We start from the raw sequence: 17,124 nt of genomic DNA on the forward strand, positions 1-17,124 counted from the left end.
CATCACCACCCTGAAGAGTGAATTAATAAAAGAATAACAATGTGTAATTAAAATATGAGATGTAGCACGTAAATTTCTACAAAAAAAAATATGTGATGAACTGGCTTAGATAACACTACCCAGAAATGGGACATCAGGTAAGTTCTAACCTTTACCACACTTATTTCAATTTGATGACTGCAGCATTCCTGCATGCCTGTATCCTCTCATAAAGACATGTTTCATTGCATTTTTAACTATAATGAGTAGCACTTTGACATTACTCCTTTGTCACCACAATTCATGTCGTTGAAAGTTTCAGTGGACAATTAATCAGAGATGAGTCAACTAGTTGTAATGCTGGATGTGTCATCAAATGCTAAATGAATTATTGAACTGTAGTGGTTTCTTTTTTTCCTGCCTACACTTTTCAAATTCTCTGGAGACTCTCCAAGATGATGTCAACTCTCGAAGATATCACAATGAGATTCTGAAACCAGTGAAAGGACTACAAGAGCTTTAAAAGAAGGAAGTGACTATTTACACAAGGGTTTAAAAAAAAAAAAAAAAAAGGTAGATGCTAATTAAACAGCAATAACAACTTATTTACAAAGTGCAATTAGTAATGTGTTCCATTCATGCAAGTTCTAAATAAAAGTATGATGCAATTTGTACTAAAAAGGTAAATTGTCTGAGCAAAGGTGGGCAGAGTTAGTGAAAAATAGCCTTTGCCAAAAAGGTTGTCTTTTTGCGCTTAGTGTAAACAGACACTGGCAAGAATAGCTCGCTAAATTTAATAGCTCACTGAATTGAGTAGCTAACAATCTAGAAAAGAAAAACCCACACAAGTATAAAACTACAATTTGATTTTATTGCAATATGCAAATCAATAATTAACCTTATAAACTGAAAAAATCAGCTGGTGTCTCAGAAAACCATTGCACTCAATTAATATAAAAATGTATCGTTTCATCCTTAATTTTAAAAAGACCTACCGTAACATTTGGTTTAAAATTTTACATTGCCTACCTTTAGGTAGCAGAATACGGATAAACTAGTCATTAAAACTACATAAAACTTGAAAGCAAAAACATCCCAAAATGCAAATCCAGTAACTGCCATGGGGAAAAAAACAGGGATTGTAACTCCTGAGCTTTGCAGATCGTGAGTGATTGTCATATACTCTTTAAAGACGTGTAGTTATGTATGATTGTCCACCTGAGGGCTGATTCCACATTGGTCTACCATATTTATTAAATTTGGTAGACGTTTGACTTTTGGGTACAAGTGCATTGTAGTGTCTGTCATCTTCTGTGAGCAAGCACAGGCAAGGCCAGTCCTCCCTATGATGACTGGGGTAGTATGTGATGAACTCTTCGGTGTCAGACTTGTAGAGCCGATAGACCTGAATCGTCTGTTGAAGGGAATGACCCAGGAGGCACATCTCTACCTAAAAGACATTATCAAAAGATGTTCCTTCGGTGAGCATGGAAAATGATCACTTCAACACTTTAAACAATATAACTAATTCATTAGCAGTACAGGTATGCAACAAATAACAAATATAACAATAGTTATTATTCATAATTGGTTGGTCAAGCATTAAAGCAACAATTCACACAAAAATGAAAAAAAAAAAAAAAAAAATACGAACACAGATTTTTAGAAAAATATTTCAGCTGTGTAGGTCCATACAATACAATGCAAGTGAATGGGTACCAGAAATTTTAAGCTACAAAAGCACATAAAGGCAGCATAAAATAAATATATAAGACTCCAGTGGTTAACTCTATATTTTAAGAAGCAATATTATGAGTGTGTGTGTGAGAGACGGATACATATTTTCATCCCGTTTTTAATATAAATCTCCACTTCCATATTGTCATTCTAGTGTTTTTTGGCAATTCACATTCTTAGTGCATTTCATGGCGGGGAGGGGAATTTGTAGTAAAAAGGACTTAAAAATTCATCTGTTTCTCATCTACACCTATCATATAGCTTCAGAAGACATGGATTAAACCACTGGAGTCTTATGGATTATTTTATGCTGCCTTCATGTGCTTTTTGGAGCTTCAACATTTTTGGTACTCATTCACTTGCATAGTGAGGACCTACAGAGCTGAAATATTATTCAAAAAATGTGTGTGTTCAGCAGAAGAATGTCATACACATCTGGAATAACATGAGGGTGAGTAATTGAAGTCAATTTTAATAAACGTATCTTTAATAAACATAAGCTTTAAGCAGTGTGCTAACCTGTTCCAGTCCACCACTGAAGCCTACATGTCTCAGGTGGTTGGTGAGGAGGGTCTGAGGGCATTTAGAGGTGTCACGAGCAAAGAGGAGCCAGCAGAACTCGGGTACATCAGAGCCTTTCACCATATCTGAGTGTAGCTGAATGGCATTCCTCAACATCAGGAACTTCAGAGCTTCCAAAAGCTCATACTCCTCATCAAGACCTACGAACACCTGCTGGCATATAAGCTCCCTCTCCATAGGACTTTTACACTGGACTGCCTCCTGCAACTGGAGGGGGAAAAACAATAAAAACACTGCCAGACTATACTGTTAAATATATGTCTCATTAACTAAAAGGTTTTGAGTCAAAAGTCTAATTATACAAATGTGTTTTCTCTAGCAGTGGTTTAACATGTTTTGTTCAAACATAGAGTTCAAAACATTTTAATACTTCTGTTAATTCATTACTCCAAACTGAAATTTTAATACCATAATATTTTTGTAAACAATAGCTGTTGGATTAACAAGTGAAAACAATAAAACCATTCAACTGCACATTCAGGCAAGGGCCAACTAAACTTAAGGAAGGGACGAATTTCGATATATAACTTCATAATCTCTCCATTGCTTGATTTTTTACTATTGAAATATGTGTCTTTTAATACCATTTATGTTCTTTGCAGTAAGATAAAAAGTAAAAAGAAATATGAATTTTAATCACAAATAGCATGATACAAAAAAAATGTGACTTCTTTCTCTTTAATGAATGAACCACAACACCTGTGCAAGTCTGTGATATGCTTGTTAAACTCTTAAAGTGACAGCACCATTATAGCGCTGAAATGAATACAAGCTTAATGTTTTTACTTGTAAATTGTACACATTATTTTAAACGTTTACAGCTCATATCAGTATTATATCTACAAATTCTAGAAATAATATTAACTGATAGAAAGTATAATTTTTATATTTAAAAAAAAGTTGTGTGATTATAATAATCAAGACAAACAAACTATTTAAAATATAAATATCCACTTTCACATACCTTTTCATGACAGGTTCTGTTCAGTTCTATCGTTTGTTCTGCATCTGATCAGCCTGAATGTAGCCCAATATTTTTGAAAGCTTATTTGTTTGTGATATTTTCTTATAGTGAACGGTATCTGAAAAACTCATATTTTTTCAACTTTGAGCATTTATATTTTGGATTAAAGAACTTTATTTTGATGAGAAATTATAATGTGCATTTTGCACAAACATTTTTCAAAAAATAAAACTTTTCTGCCACACTCTGTCATTTAAGTGTTATCATATCAAATTGAGAACCTCATATCATATATCGAGCCGAATAATGAGATAACCATTTGTCTGATTTTGCTTTGGTGGTGGTGGTGGTGTCCTAACTACCCGAATGATCACATAAATCATACACCACCGATGCACTGGCAAAGTCGACTGTGACAAATTACCCAATATAGTGACAACATTTTTGGTAGTCAAAACTTTAAGGTATGTGAAAAAACAGAAACGTAATTGCAGCACACAAAAAAAAAACACTGGAGTAAAAAAAGTGTAACAACTTCATCCTGTACATAACATACATATGTAAATAAAAAAGCTATGCAGAGAAAACAAGAGTTACCCTTTTCTTCAGGAGCTCCAGACATTGTTCCATCAGCTCCACTTTGCTCCTCTTGCTTTCAAATGGAAACTGCCAGTCCTGAATCAAATCCTTATCAGACTCGATCTGTTGAAAGGAAACATTCACAATGCACAAAATTTATGTAACTCATAACAACATTATGTATCTCTATTACTACACAAAATATGAACGATCAAGTCATGACATGTAACCTCACAATCTCTGTAAATCCCAAATGAGAAAGGATCTAATAGGTAATAATATCTATGCACAGTAATTACTTTAATGATGTCAGGATCTTGTGACCAGGCAGGAAGCTGTTCTGACTGGCTGAGCACCTGGAAGAGCGTCGCCCTCAGGGCACAATAGTTATCACCTCTTACTCTACGTAGATCGAAGATATTGGCAATTGTTTCATATCCCTAAAAACAAAAGTACAATTGAGCAATTCTCTTTTAAACAAATCACTTAACATGTTAGAGAAGTTTTTTGTAGCACTAGAAAGCAAACCTTTCGGATAAGGCGACTTTTGGTGGTGTTGCCTTTCCACTCTCTCTTGCTGTAGGTCTGAAGATCCTCAGGAGCTAGCACACTGCTCTGGCTCTCACCAACAGCCACTGGAGGGACTAGAGACAACTTTTACTGAGACAAATATAACCTCTCGGACAAAGCAATTCAGTGATACATCAAGGTGGGTAAACATTTCAATACAGACCTAACATTATGGTATTGTATGACATGTTTCCCACAAAACAGCCATCTACCTGACTTTGACAGGTGCTTCTCTATTAGTTCCTGTTCTATTTCCTCTTCTCCCCTGTACAGGTCCATCTCACTAGGAAATAATAGCACCTGGTAAAAAATTTGATTAGATGAATTGCATACTGGAAACAGTTGAATTGAAAGGAAGAATACCTGTTTTCATCTTCAGCAGCTGATGTGCTAATCAGATGTTGCTGCGAAGAATGACTGTCAACATGAGTGGATTTGGCCTCCTTCTTAGCTTGTTTTTTCATAGCGACGTTGACCTCAATGCTTCTCTCATGTCCAACAGAATAAGCATCTTTTTCAAGTGCCCCGTCTTTCACATCTGCTTTTTGACCAAGAGTAGCTGGTGTCGATCTAAGAGAGGAGACGAGTTATGTTTGACACACAAAAACATATACCTACACCAGTGCCGATGTTGTGATGAACTCTGTTTCCCCGTCGGGATCTGTGTCCCCCCAGTAGATCTGTATGGGGGGAACAGTATCTGATGGTATCATTTTCCGTTGTCAGAATGCATTCCCCCATGCACAAACCAAAGCCTAATCCTTCCCTACCCTACGTACCCTAACCCACACTACACTACCCTACCCTAAACCCATACCCTATCGGGGCTATGGGGAAACAGATTCTGACAGGGAACACAATTCAATACAACACCGGTCCTCCCTCTAGGCAAACTAAGCTAGTTGCTTGGAGACCCAGATCCGTCAGAGGGCCCCCACACTGTAGTGTTACGAGCATACTGAAAGAATTTGTATATTAACTTCAACTTTTCAACGTATATTTACTAAAAGAGTAAAAGATGATGTTCTGGCATACCCGTGATCCTTCTTAGCTTTTTTGTGCTGACTCTGACGGCCAGAATCACAACTCGAGTTCACATTTTTATTCATGGTTTTGAATTGAGCAGTTTGGATATTTTGCACATCCTTCGTTCCCGAGTCTGATTCATGGCACATGTGCGAGGACATCCAATCTGCATCTCTGCATGCTTGATGTGGAGGGAAAATACAGAGGCTGAATATCAAAGGTGAAGATCGAATTAACTAACTTTTACGAACAACACTTCAGTGAAAACAAATGATGCGAGGAGAACATAGAAAACAAGCAGAGACACTTCCGCGTCAGACAGATCCAAGGACTTTATCGTTTCAAATTGCCAACGAAGCGAATTGTAACTACTTATTTATTCATGTATTAACAACACCAAGACTAAGCTGCCAAAACTGAAGAAGGAGCTTTTATATAAATTACCTGATTACTGGCCTTCTAGACAGGAACTACAAAGTATGAAGTTTTCCATCCAGATAGCTTACCAATACTTCCGGTGAATGGGGCATTATGGGAATTGTAGTTTTCAGACAGCTTCTACGTCTGATGGCAGATTTGAATGGACCTTCTGGGTACAATACAAGTTACGTTCATTTAACAGCAATTATGGCATAATGTTGATTACTACAAAAATACATTTTGACTCACCTTTCCTTTTTAAAAAAAAAAAAAAAAAAAGAGAGAGCGAGTGAGAGTGAGAGAGTGAGATATAGAGAGAGAGATAGAGAGAGAGAATCTAGGTTACAGTGAGGCACTTGGAAGGGGGCAATTCCTAAATGTTAAAAACCTCACTGTTTTGAAAGAACAGCCACAAGATATAAGCAATATATGTGTTATGATTTTAGTGTGATTAAATCGCTTACTAACCTTTTCAGTGTAAAGATACAGTATGTTCAATTTTACATCTTTGTTGCCACCACGACGTAACACTGTAAACATTAAACAACTGTTAAAAACAATGATTTAAACAACTTTACAGGTCAAATAATGCACAAGATTTAATATAAAATTGAATGTAAGTGCTTTTATAAAAATATATGCTTCATATTTCTGCCTATACACCCTCCAAAAATTGGCTCCATTCACTTCCATAAGTTGGCCTACGTCACTGCAACCTCTGTTTTTGCATTTTATAAGGAAAATGAGGGACGAGTCGAAAGTAATTTTTGTGGTAATACATTGGCGAGGAGACCAAGAGGCCGTTTTTTTTTTCTTTCTTTTTTTTTTTTTATGGATTTCTATGGAGGAGATGCTTCCGTGTGCTGGATATACTGCTTTTGTGGGGAAACAGCTCATCACTTTATAAACGGACCACCTTTCTGCTAATCTTCAACATGATTATACTAAATAAATTCAGTGGCGGACTTAGGGGGTGGGGGTGGCCGTGGCCACCATGGACCGAAGCCTGGCCATCCCATTGGCCACCCCACCTGCAATTGCTGTTTTAGTCTCTCTCTTTTTTTTTTTTTTTTGGCACAATTTAGTTCTTTAGAGGTGAAATCATCTCTATATACAAACTTAACATGCACACCAAGGTCGCCAAATCTCTCTCTCCCGGGTGTCATTATATCCACCTTTTTTTTTGCCGGTTGTAGCTCAGGTGGTAGAGCGGGTCAGCCACTAATCGCAGGGTTAGCAGTTAGATTCCCAGCCCACATGACTCCGCATGCTGAAGTGTCCTTGGGCAAGACACTGAACCCTAAGTTGCTCCCAATGGCAGGCTAGCGCCTTGCATGGCAGCTCTGCCGTCATTGGTGTTTGAGTTTGAGTGAATGGGTGAATGGGACACAGTGTAAAGCGCTTTGGGAACTGCTAAGGTTAAAAAAGGCGCTATAGTGCAGGTTTACCATTATTTTAAACTTTAAAATAGTCCAACCTACAGTGCAGACCAGGGCTGTGCTGCCTCTGTAATTTTTCCATCAACTAGATGAAAACACTTATTTTAAGTAGCCTATGCTGCACAGTTCCAGATTTTTAAAATTAAGACATATTTGAAACTTGAATAACATGGTTATAAAAAGTAAGTAGCCTAAATAAAGTAACTTCCACGTATCATAAATGTATTTGCTATATTTCTCTAGTATTATTTAGCCTAACTATTTTCCTGATGCTCTTTTACAAGATACACTGAAACATTAGCGATAAAATGTGATATTAATAATAAAAAAATAAAATAAAAAAAACGTGGTGTTGGTGAGTTCACTGCGCCTGCTTTTGCCTATGAGGGCCATAACAAGTAGGCGCCAGGGAGGGATTAGAGCGTGAAATGAGCGCAAATTCAGTGTAAGGGGCCGTTCACACCCAAACTATTATTGCGTTGTGCTACAGACCGTTGCCTTGTCTTGATGGTTATATATATGTATATATATATATATATATATATATATATATATATATATATATATATATATATATATATAGATAGATATATATATATATATATATATATATATATCGACTTTCCAAACGCGTCTCGAGACACCTGTGTCCTGACCTAAAGCGTATAGCTTTGGTAGCGCAAGTATGCTTTCGGTGTGAACGGCCCCTTGCAACCTCAAGAGTTGCAGTAGAGCGCGCAATTGCAACGTCTCATTACCATCGGTGTATGCATGTGCTGATTCATATTACAATGTGTAGCGCGTAATTAATTATACATTTCACAAACGTGTTTGGCATCTAACATCCGAATGACTGAGATGAATGGTTGATTCGACCAGTCGTGTCTTAGTAACGCTGCTCTGTTGTGTGTACTGTGGCTTTAAAGGCCGCTCCTCCCCCTCTGCTTTCCTGTGCTCTGGAGGTGCTGAAACGTCGCCTTTCTCGTCTCAGAGTAAACAGCCATGGCCGAAATAAAGACGGGCATATTTGCCAAAAACGTCCAGAAAAGGCTCAGTCGGGCGCAAGAAAAGGTAGGAATCGCAATAGTGTCTGAATTGTTACAGATAAAATAGACTGAATGCATAGGGGACCTTTTATGGAGCAAAAGTCAGGATTTTGCTTTTGCAGAGCTGTCCAGTAGAAGGAGATTCAGGTGTGCGTCTTAACTTAAATATTTCAGATCATAGAAAGATTTGCTATATTTTGTTCGTTCTCAGAATGTATCACACTGTAAATGCCATATAAAGGAAACACCAGCGTTCAGTTATTGGCGCATGTTGCAATGTCAGACTGCAATCTTACCCAGCACTGCCATTTAAAAGCGAGGATATGAAGACATCGCGATCAGTTATAATATTTTGGTCTAAACTATTATGCGCCTTCTATAGGGATACATTATTAATCTCAGTTTGAATACACATCCCATAGAAGTGATCAAATCGCTGTATAACTAGTAGATTACAATGTGTCACGGATATATTGACACGTATTACAGTTTGTCTTACTGTTATCACATGCATATCATTGTTTTTTTTTCTCTCTCTCTCTGACATTATTTCTTGCATTTCTGACGATGCAATCCATATCTTGCCGAAGATGGTTAAAACTGTCATTCTTTTGCAAGGTCAGAAGAAGGGGAGGTGGGGGATGCCCTCGTCTATGCGGTATTATTACTATCTGTGGGAGATTTCCGAGTGGCCACGCGATCGGCGAAGGCCTGCATGCTTAATGTGCTTGTAAAGAGGCATGCTATAATCTCTCCCTATTTTAAACAAGTCGGCTAGAAAGCAGAGAAAGTGGATGTCGCTTACGATTTGACATGAGACTGACAACGGCTTGTTTTTTAGTTTTAGATTGGGTTTTGGTGATCGCATTATTGGGGTTTTGTTTCGACAGCATGCCTAATATTTTGCCATTCGTAGCGAATTGAACATGAAATGTATATGAGCTCGTGAACTAAAAAGGCCTGCTAAATAGAGATCATGTAGTGGTTCTCCCAAACCCTTGCCGATCTGCAATAAGAGGATTGTTTTTCTTTTAATACCCACAGTTCACTCACAGACTGAGGGCTAGCTGTAATGAGACATTGAAAGTGAAATTCCCCAGATAAACATGTTTCAGTTATCATTTAACAAAGATTGTCACCTGGTGAGGGTCTTAGAATAAAATCGTAATCATGAAAATCCAGAGTTTTGGGCTTCTACGAATATTGTGCAATATGTCCCTAATTTTATGCTTGTCATAATTGTATGATACAATTACGAAGCCTGTGAAAAAACACATATATACTGTATATACATAAAAAAAAATCCAATATATCATCATGGAGCCACACAATTTAAGAATGCAGTCTATTTCTATCTATGTAACTTGATTCTGTTTTGATGGTTAAGACAAGTACATTTAAGAGCAGGTGCATAATTTACTACCTCTGGAACAGGAGATACTTGGCAGGGGCAGATAACATGATAAAGGGTGTAAGAGATCCTTTAATCTGAGGATGAAATACCTTATATTCCTTCTGTTGCTTTTAGCCTTATGAAGATTGTGGAATTGCAGTATTATGGATTATAACAGCAATTGAGAGAATATCACAACTGGATGTAGTATTCCATGCACTATGGAGAAGATTTCCCTCTACACATTGTTTTGCAAACTAACTTGATTTTTGTAACATTATAAAATGAAAGATAATCCATCTGAATAAGGCAGAGTACATCGCTCACCTACTGTATACGGATGAGACAAGGTGGGATTTCTAATGTTGTGTAAATATTTCATAGGTTGGCTGCTTCTGTTGTATAGTGTTTCCAGACTGGGCATTGCATCTTGAGTTAGTCCCATTTGCCTTTGGCAATGTCAGACCAGTGTTGATTCTCTGCCTTTGAATGTGAGGGTTAGTGTCTTTGAGAGAGAGAGAGAGAGAGAGAGAGAGAGAGAGAGAGAGAGAGAGAGAGAGAGAGAGAGAGAGAGAGAGAGAGAGAGAGAGAGAGAGAGAGAGAGAGAGAGAGAGAAAAGAAATATCGAAACATGCATATAAACAGTCTTTTTCCTTTGCAATGGAACACTCACTGCATGGCTAAAGCAATCTCAATCTTAATGTACTCCTAGTCCTATATTTAAAATAAAAAATGGCAAAATTAACATTCAGGAAATGATAAGCTCAGATACAGGTAGTACTCTGCACTTTTCTTAAATAGCTATATAATTTATTTAACAGAGAAAACATATCTTAAATTCAACTTTGATATGCTTTAATGTTCGCAGCAGAACAAGCAATATTCTGATGCATCTCTCTATATTTTTGTCATTATAAAATAACCAGAGGATTACATCATTTTAAATGGATGATAATATATATCAAACACTGTGATGTATAATTTCCTTGTATGCATGACTGGATGTTGACAGGTGTCATAACATGCTACCTATTTGATCTATTTCAAAGCCACTTCCAGTAAACATGTGTGAGTGAGAGTGTTACAAAGGAAACATCCAGATGGCAAGTTATTAGCACCCAGGAGCATTGTGAAGCTTTTGTATGTGACCTTATTCATATTCCCAGGGCGCCGTCTCCGAGGCCATTGCAACATACTTCCACTTTCACTCATGATTGGAATTGACAGTTGCTACAACATATTTCTAAAACAGGATTTTTTATCTGGTCTGTTAATGATCTAAAAAATGATTTAGTTGAATTAATCTAATGTAAACATGTTGGTTCAGTCATTTTAAATAATAATAAATTGAGATGTTTCCATATGAAGAACATGTTTTAGGACACAAAATAATTGTTACAGTAGGCCTATATTATGGCTTACATACTACCATCTGTTTGAGTGTGGAGACTGAAAAATCCAGAAGGATGTTGATGAAGCACAATGGGTTTGTTTGCCAAAGCTTGCCACCCATTGCCTTTGAAATAGGCTACAAAGGATTCTCTTGTATTTTGTCCAATGTACAGTACCTTGAGTATTGTTTACCAGGTGTGTACACCTGGTGTATTGGATCAAACATTAGTTGCATTTTTTAAATGATTTAGAATTTTTTTTTTATTTTTTTTTTTTAATGTCAAGCATTTAAAATCTTACATAAAATGTATGGATACTAGGTGAGTCATATTGGAACAGGCACCTCTCTTGTTCTCTACAAATGTGTTATTTGAGTAACAGATGACATTGTGGATAATGGGTAGGCAGTGAATTTGTCATGTGGCAGAAGTCCTCTTTTTGGCAGAGAAACCTGACAGACTAGGAAGCAAAATGTATGCCTGTTCCTCCTCCCCCGCTCGCCTCGGCCCTTCTTTGTGTGCATGTCATACCATCCAGAGGGTGTTCTCTCTTCTCAGTCATCAGACACCGTTAGAGGATTTCCTCATTGGGATTCAGTCATGGCTCATCTGAATCAATGAGAGTGCTGATCCTTCTAAATGTTCATCTTTACTATCTCTGAGAAATGCAAATAAAAAACTGAGAGGGATATACAAGTAGAAAGATATCCAGATACTGTATAAATCACAGATACATTTCTACAGTTGGCTATTACAGTATGTCTTTCGTGGGATTTAACCTTTTACAGGGTTTTAACACTTTTTTGACCAATTTTTAGTTGTTTGTTATTCAAAACCATTTAAATTCAGATGGATTTGCCAATGTGACATTCAAACCAATTTGTTAAACATTTCGACCGATTAATTGAAAAGAACCGACTTAAAGGGTGATTTGCTCAAAGGTCAGTCTTTACTTTAGCTTGTGAGCAGGCCCATATGGAATCTGCTGACTTTTTTTGGCATTTTCTGTGCTGATCTTTTGTCAAAATCTGCAGCATTCTGAGGAAGGGATTTAAACATAGCAAAATCAATTAGATGTACTTGAGTATACTACACTCTTATTGGTAGTTAAAAGCATCATGAAATTCACCAAATTATTTGGTGAATAACAAACAAGCAAGGGAGGGGAAATGCATGGAATTCTGCATAAATCTGGATGTTTTGTATGTAGTTCTGCATTTGCAGATTCTATCTGGGCCTGCTTGTGTGCAACTTTTACGCTACAATAAGCAATGTCTATAGTTGTACATCTCAATATTTTAGAGCAGAGCATAACTTCAAACATTTATATTCACTATTGATTTTTTTAAATATACAGTATATATATATATATATACATATATATTACATAAAAGTGATTAAGATATTATTAATTTTCTTTACTTTTTCAGGCATGGAAAATGGCATTTTAAAATTTTTACAATAGTTTTTACATTTTTTAATGACCACATTTTATTATATTTAATAAAAAATAAAATAAATTAATAAGTTTGTTACAAAAACACTGCAATTGCCTTCCAATTGTTTTTCTTTCTGTGACCACTTGTGCTCTTTTCTTACAGGTTTTGCAGAAGTTGGGAAAGGCAGATGAGACAAAAGATGAACAGTTTGAGCAGTGTGTGCAGAACTTCAAAAGACAGGAGGTAAGTTAAATCTGATCCACAGAACTCTGCTGTTTTTGAATGGGTAATGTCCCTTTGGCTGGTTGCTATGCTGGATTGATTTTCCCACCAGCAGAATAGATCCACATTATGCTCCACCAGCACCAAACTCCATTTGTTTCCATTTGTTTCATTCTGCTTTGTCTGTCAATATTAGTGAGAAAATGTACATTCACACAATCTTTATCTTGTAAGATTTCTATGTACAAATTGGATAAAGACCTTGAAGGTGCACACACATTTTCTCTTTTGTCTGAAGATTCTTTGCTGTGTAAATCAACTTAATGACTCTCATAAATGATGTCACTACAAAGCTTCAAATCCACAATGCTATAATGACCCTGGCAGTGTGTTCTGCATAGATTAGATGCTCTTCATTCTCTCTTACTCAAGAAATCAATGGGCTATTGTGGTAAACTCTTTTTACTTAAAGTTATTTAAGTAAATAACTTAACTTTTCAGGTGTAGCATGTGCATAAACAAATGGATGGTTATGCAGGCCTGATTACTGCACAGTTGTACCTGGCATTCCATCAAAAGTTCTATAATTAAGAGCAGTTTGTCTAAAATAACTTGAATAGTTTAATGATATGAAAAGTTTAAATTGTATTAATCAAACTGCAATTTTACTGAAGTGGCTGTGAAGGTAGATAGAGAGACATGTGTAGTTCTTGAAGAAGCATGTGTTTGCTGAAAAAAAAAACAGCAGTCTAATCCCACCCTTTCCACCTGTCCTCACTAATCCTGATTAGACTTCTTTATGCTCCAGCATGCCAGTTCTTCCATAAAAACTCTCCTCTCCCCACTTCTCCTCTCACTTCTCCCTTTTTTTACTTTTCCCATGCTATTAAAGGGATAATTAAACCTAAAATGAAAATTCTATCATCATTTACTCATGCATGAAACACAAAAGGAGTGATCTAGAAGAATGTCCAAGCTGTTCTTTTCCAACAATGAAAATTAATTTCTACTATGGCTGTTCCTAGTAACCCTTCACTTTCATTTCATAGAAAAGAACAGCTTGGACATTCTGCTATATATCTCCTTTTATGTTACAAGGAAGAAAGAAGTCATATGGGTTTAAATGACAGAATTGACATTTGTGTTAACTATACATTTTACTCTCTTGAGACTGGTTTAGGTAATCTTTTGGGCTGTAGCCATGATTGATTTGTGCACAATGGTGTAAAGTGCATGCAGACAGATTTGGTCCAATATCACATTTGCTGAGTCAGAGTTAATCACTGCTAGACTGAAGGATACACAGCCAAAATTGAACCCACACACCATATGCAGACAGTCTGGCTCATCCACCTTTTATAAAACACTCCATGGAGCCACATCAACAGTAATAATATATCATAAACATCAGTTCCCTGCATCAGAGTTTGTGAAATATTATACATCAAACTGATACTGACTAATTGCAGTGACCACAAAATGTACTTCTGGGTTGTGCCAACATGGCTCACCTCACTGAATGTTAAACAACCACATCCCATTCCTCGAGTCAAGCTTAAAGACTAGAGGCTACAATCAGGGGTGGACTTGACATAGGGAGAACCGGGGCTTTTCCCGGTGGGCTGGCCACAAAACAGGGCTGAACAGGTGGCGATAAGTTGAAACGGGCTGCCGTGTTATGCTAAACGGGCCTCGGCTGGCAGAAGAGGGCTGCAAAATGGAACCGCAATATGCCGAATGGGTTCACGATATGCAGAAAAGGACCGCGACCCCACCACTCAACAACTTTTTGGGCAAGTTTCAATGTAAAATTCAGGACTGATTTCTCTTCCCAGTCCACCCCTGGCCACAAGATACCACAAATTAAGTCAACCCCAGCATACTATTCCAACAACAACATGGTCTTACTGTCTCTAATGTAAAGTGAGAGACTCTCCATGATATCTCTCATGGAAAATAAATTGATTTGCATAAAATAAATATTTCGGACAGCTTCATGAAGAGGTACATTGTTCAGCCACATTCTGGAGAGAAAGATTGTCGATAGAGGTTGCCATGTGGGCTTTTCATTTCATTTCAAGCCTCCTTACAGCCCCTTGCTGTCTCAGAATTGCTGGGCTTCATGTAGAGTGCAGAGAATGAAATGGCTTCCATCTGCAGTACTGACTGGAGAACCCATTGTGATTATTTATTTTTTTGACTGCTTGTATGTTTCAATGCAATGCAGTGATTTAAGCACCATGGACATCTTTATGATGTTGTTTTTCAGTGACAACACCTTATGTACAGGTTTTTAATGAGTCTATAGATTCACTTCAGCTATGAAAACTCTGCTCAGAAACAAAAATATTATTTATTTAATGACTAAATTATACAGCCAAACCACAGCCTTGCTGATATTAAGCACAACAGCACGATTGCAGGCTTGATTGCTTTTATACAACAGTGCAGTTGAATTAAACTGAAGAAGTTAATATTGAGTAAGGACCATTTCATTCAAAATGTTGCCAGTCATTTTGCATGTTTTTTTGTAAACCAATGTAAATAGTTCCAAAAGAAGGCAAAGAATCCAGTTTTATGGGTCGACAAGCAACACACATACTGGAACAGAGTCTGTGAGTAGACTGGAGCAACAGCAGTTTCCCTTCCCTAAAGCTTTATGTAATCGCTCCACTCCAGCACCACTCCAGGTTTTCCTTTCTCTGCTTACCATTCTGCTTCCTCTCTGCACCACTCACATACTGTGGTCTGGAATGCCGCGAAGACAGACAAGCGGAGTGATAAAAATAGTGCTATGCTAAATATCAGCTCTCTAATGTGCCGGTTTTGCACCAAACATGTTTCTGCATCTGTCCGCACTATTTCCTTTTCCTATGTAAACATGACCTAGACAGACGTCTTTAACCATTTTTTCTGCATCTAGCTGGTTTTTTTAGCTTCTCGTGTAGGATGGACAATTGTTTTAGTTAAAAATGTCAACTGTTTAAAACATACCTCAAGACACCTGCCTTCTGCTATGTTCTGCATTCTTGGCACTCTGTCTACACTGTAAAAAATTACCAGGATTTTACAAGATTGAACAGTAATTTCTTACAGTAAAATACTGCTTTCAGTGTTTCACTACAAATGACTGTAAAAAAGAAATCTCGCTGCATTGATAATTGTGTTTCGTTTGAAGTATCCAATATGGTGTTTAGTGTTCCCTTTGAATGGGAACTTGGACTTATTTACAGTAAATAAATGTTCTTCTAGCTGGTGCAACTGTTCATAAAGAACATTATTCTTTGCACTGTGTGATGGAGAAAATTTGTTCAATTTAGAGATTGACTTTTTGTCTGATCAAGATGTGTAGTCTACACTATAGGATGCATTTGTAAGAAAAAGATAAATGGTTGTAATCAAAAAATGAGGTAGTGATGCTTGCAATGCCAGACTGTGATTTGATTGATCTGTTAATGCACATAAACTTTTAGTAGAGTTGGCAACCAGGTACGCACAGAAATTAGCACACAGCATACATAACTTAATAATGGTGACAATTTACAAACATCGCAGGTTAAAAATATAATGTAAATTTGATAATTGTGATTCTACAATACAGCACTGCTACATTACAGAAATGTCACGACCCTGTTCATTGTGAAGTCACAGTATACGGTTGCCTTTAATTGTAATTAATTGTAGAACTACTACTGTCAAATATATTATGAAAGTCATGCAACTAGTAGCCAGGAATTTACTGTAAACGCACACAAATACATAAACTGTTTTAATTTAATTTGAATTGTGTAAAACTACTGCCATTTTCTGCAGAAATTCATTGGTTAACCTGTGATAGATATCTTGTTATTTCTGACATGTGCTGAAAATAAAACCCACTGTTGAATGATGATTAATTAAAGTCAATATAATGTTGTCATTGTTGCATGTGTGTGTGGTTTAATACCTTATGTGATGAATGGTAAATGGCAGTGAATCTCTTCTTTTGTGTTCTGATCCATAGTCTGAGGGCTCTAGGCTACAGAGAGAGATGAAGGCTTACATAGCAGCTGTGAAAGGTAAACTATTCAAATCACACATACAGGTTCATGCACATGGTTTCTGAAAACTGAACTGAGTTCTCTTTTTATAATAATTGCAGGAATGCAGCAGGCTTCTATGAATTTGACAGAGTCGTTACATGAAGTCTATGAGTCTGACTGGCATGGAAAAGATGATGTCATGACCATTGGAAAGGTAGCTAGAATTATAGCTGTTCTGTGTTTAAAATTCTGTATTGCTTGTAAGTAAAGCACTGCAATGGTAGTGTCCATTATACAAATGGCTTAAAACCGGGC

At 36.9% G+C, this 17,124-nt stretch overlaps 2 protein-coding genes across 6 annotated transcripts in view; one reads left to right on the forward strand and one right to left on the reverse strand.

Moving 5' to 3' along the window:
- Window positions 1-843: 843 nt before the first annotated feature.
- Window positions 844-5,954, reverse strand: otulinb (OTU deubiquitinase with linear linkage specificity b). Of its 2 annotated transcripts, XM_052128959.1 has the most exons (9): window positions 5,882-5,948; window positions 5,447-5,618; window positions 4,775-4,981; window positions 4,624-4,694; window positions 4,370-4,485; window positions 4,141-4,281; window positions 3,860-3,964; window positions 2,236-2,505; window positions 844-1,429 (listed from the first exon to the last, which is right to left on the reverse strand). In XM_052128959.1, exons 2-9 carry the CDS (start codon window positions 5,596-5,598, stop codon window positions 1,166-1,168), a joined length of 1,326 nt encoding a protein of 441 aa, XP_051984919.1. In that variant the 5' UTR covers window positions 5,599-5,618; window positions 5,882-5,948; the 3' UTR covers window positions 844-1,165. The 2 variants fall into 2 exon arrangements, with proteins under 2 accessions (XP_051984919.1, XP_051984920.1); XM_052128960.1 differs by lacking the exon at window positions 5,447-5,618 and having other exon boundaries at window positions 5,882-5,954.
- A 2,222-nt stretch (window positions 5,955-8,176) lies between these two features.
- Window positions 8,177-17,124, forward strand: part of amph (amphiphysin) — a 31,909-nt gene continuing 22,961 nt past the window's right edge. Inside the window, exons 1-4 of one of the 4 annotated variants that reach the window (XM_052128956.1) lie at window positions 8,177-8,367; window positions 12,728-12,808; window positions 16,791-16,845; window positions 16,929-17,023. In XM_052128956.1, the coding sequence (XP_051984916.1) occupies window positions 8,299-8,367; window positions 12,728-12,808; window positions 16,791-16,845; window positions 16,929-17,023 (300 nt within the window). In that variant the 5' untranslated portion in view covers window positions 8,177-8,298. The remainder of the gene's footprint in view (window positions 8,368-12,727; window positions 12,809-16,790; window positions 16,846-16,928; window positions 17,024-17,124) is intronic. The other 3 variants (XM_052128955.1, XM_052128957.1, XM_052128958.1) reach the window with 3 other exon arrangements.

The sequence above is a fragment of the Xyrauchen texanus genome, chromosome 6, assembly GCF_025860055.1.
Source record: "Xyrauchen texanus isolate HMW12.3.18 chromosome 6, RBS_HiC_50CHRs, whole genome shotgun sequence".
Lineage (NCBI taxonomy): Eukaryota > Metazoa > Chordata > Actinopteri > Cypriniformes > Catostomidae > Xyrauchen > Xyrauchen texanus.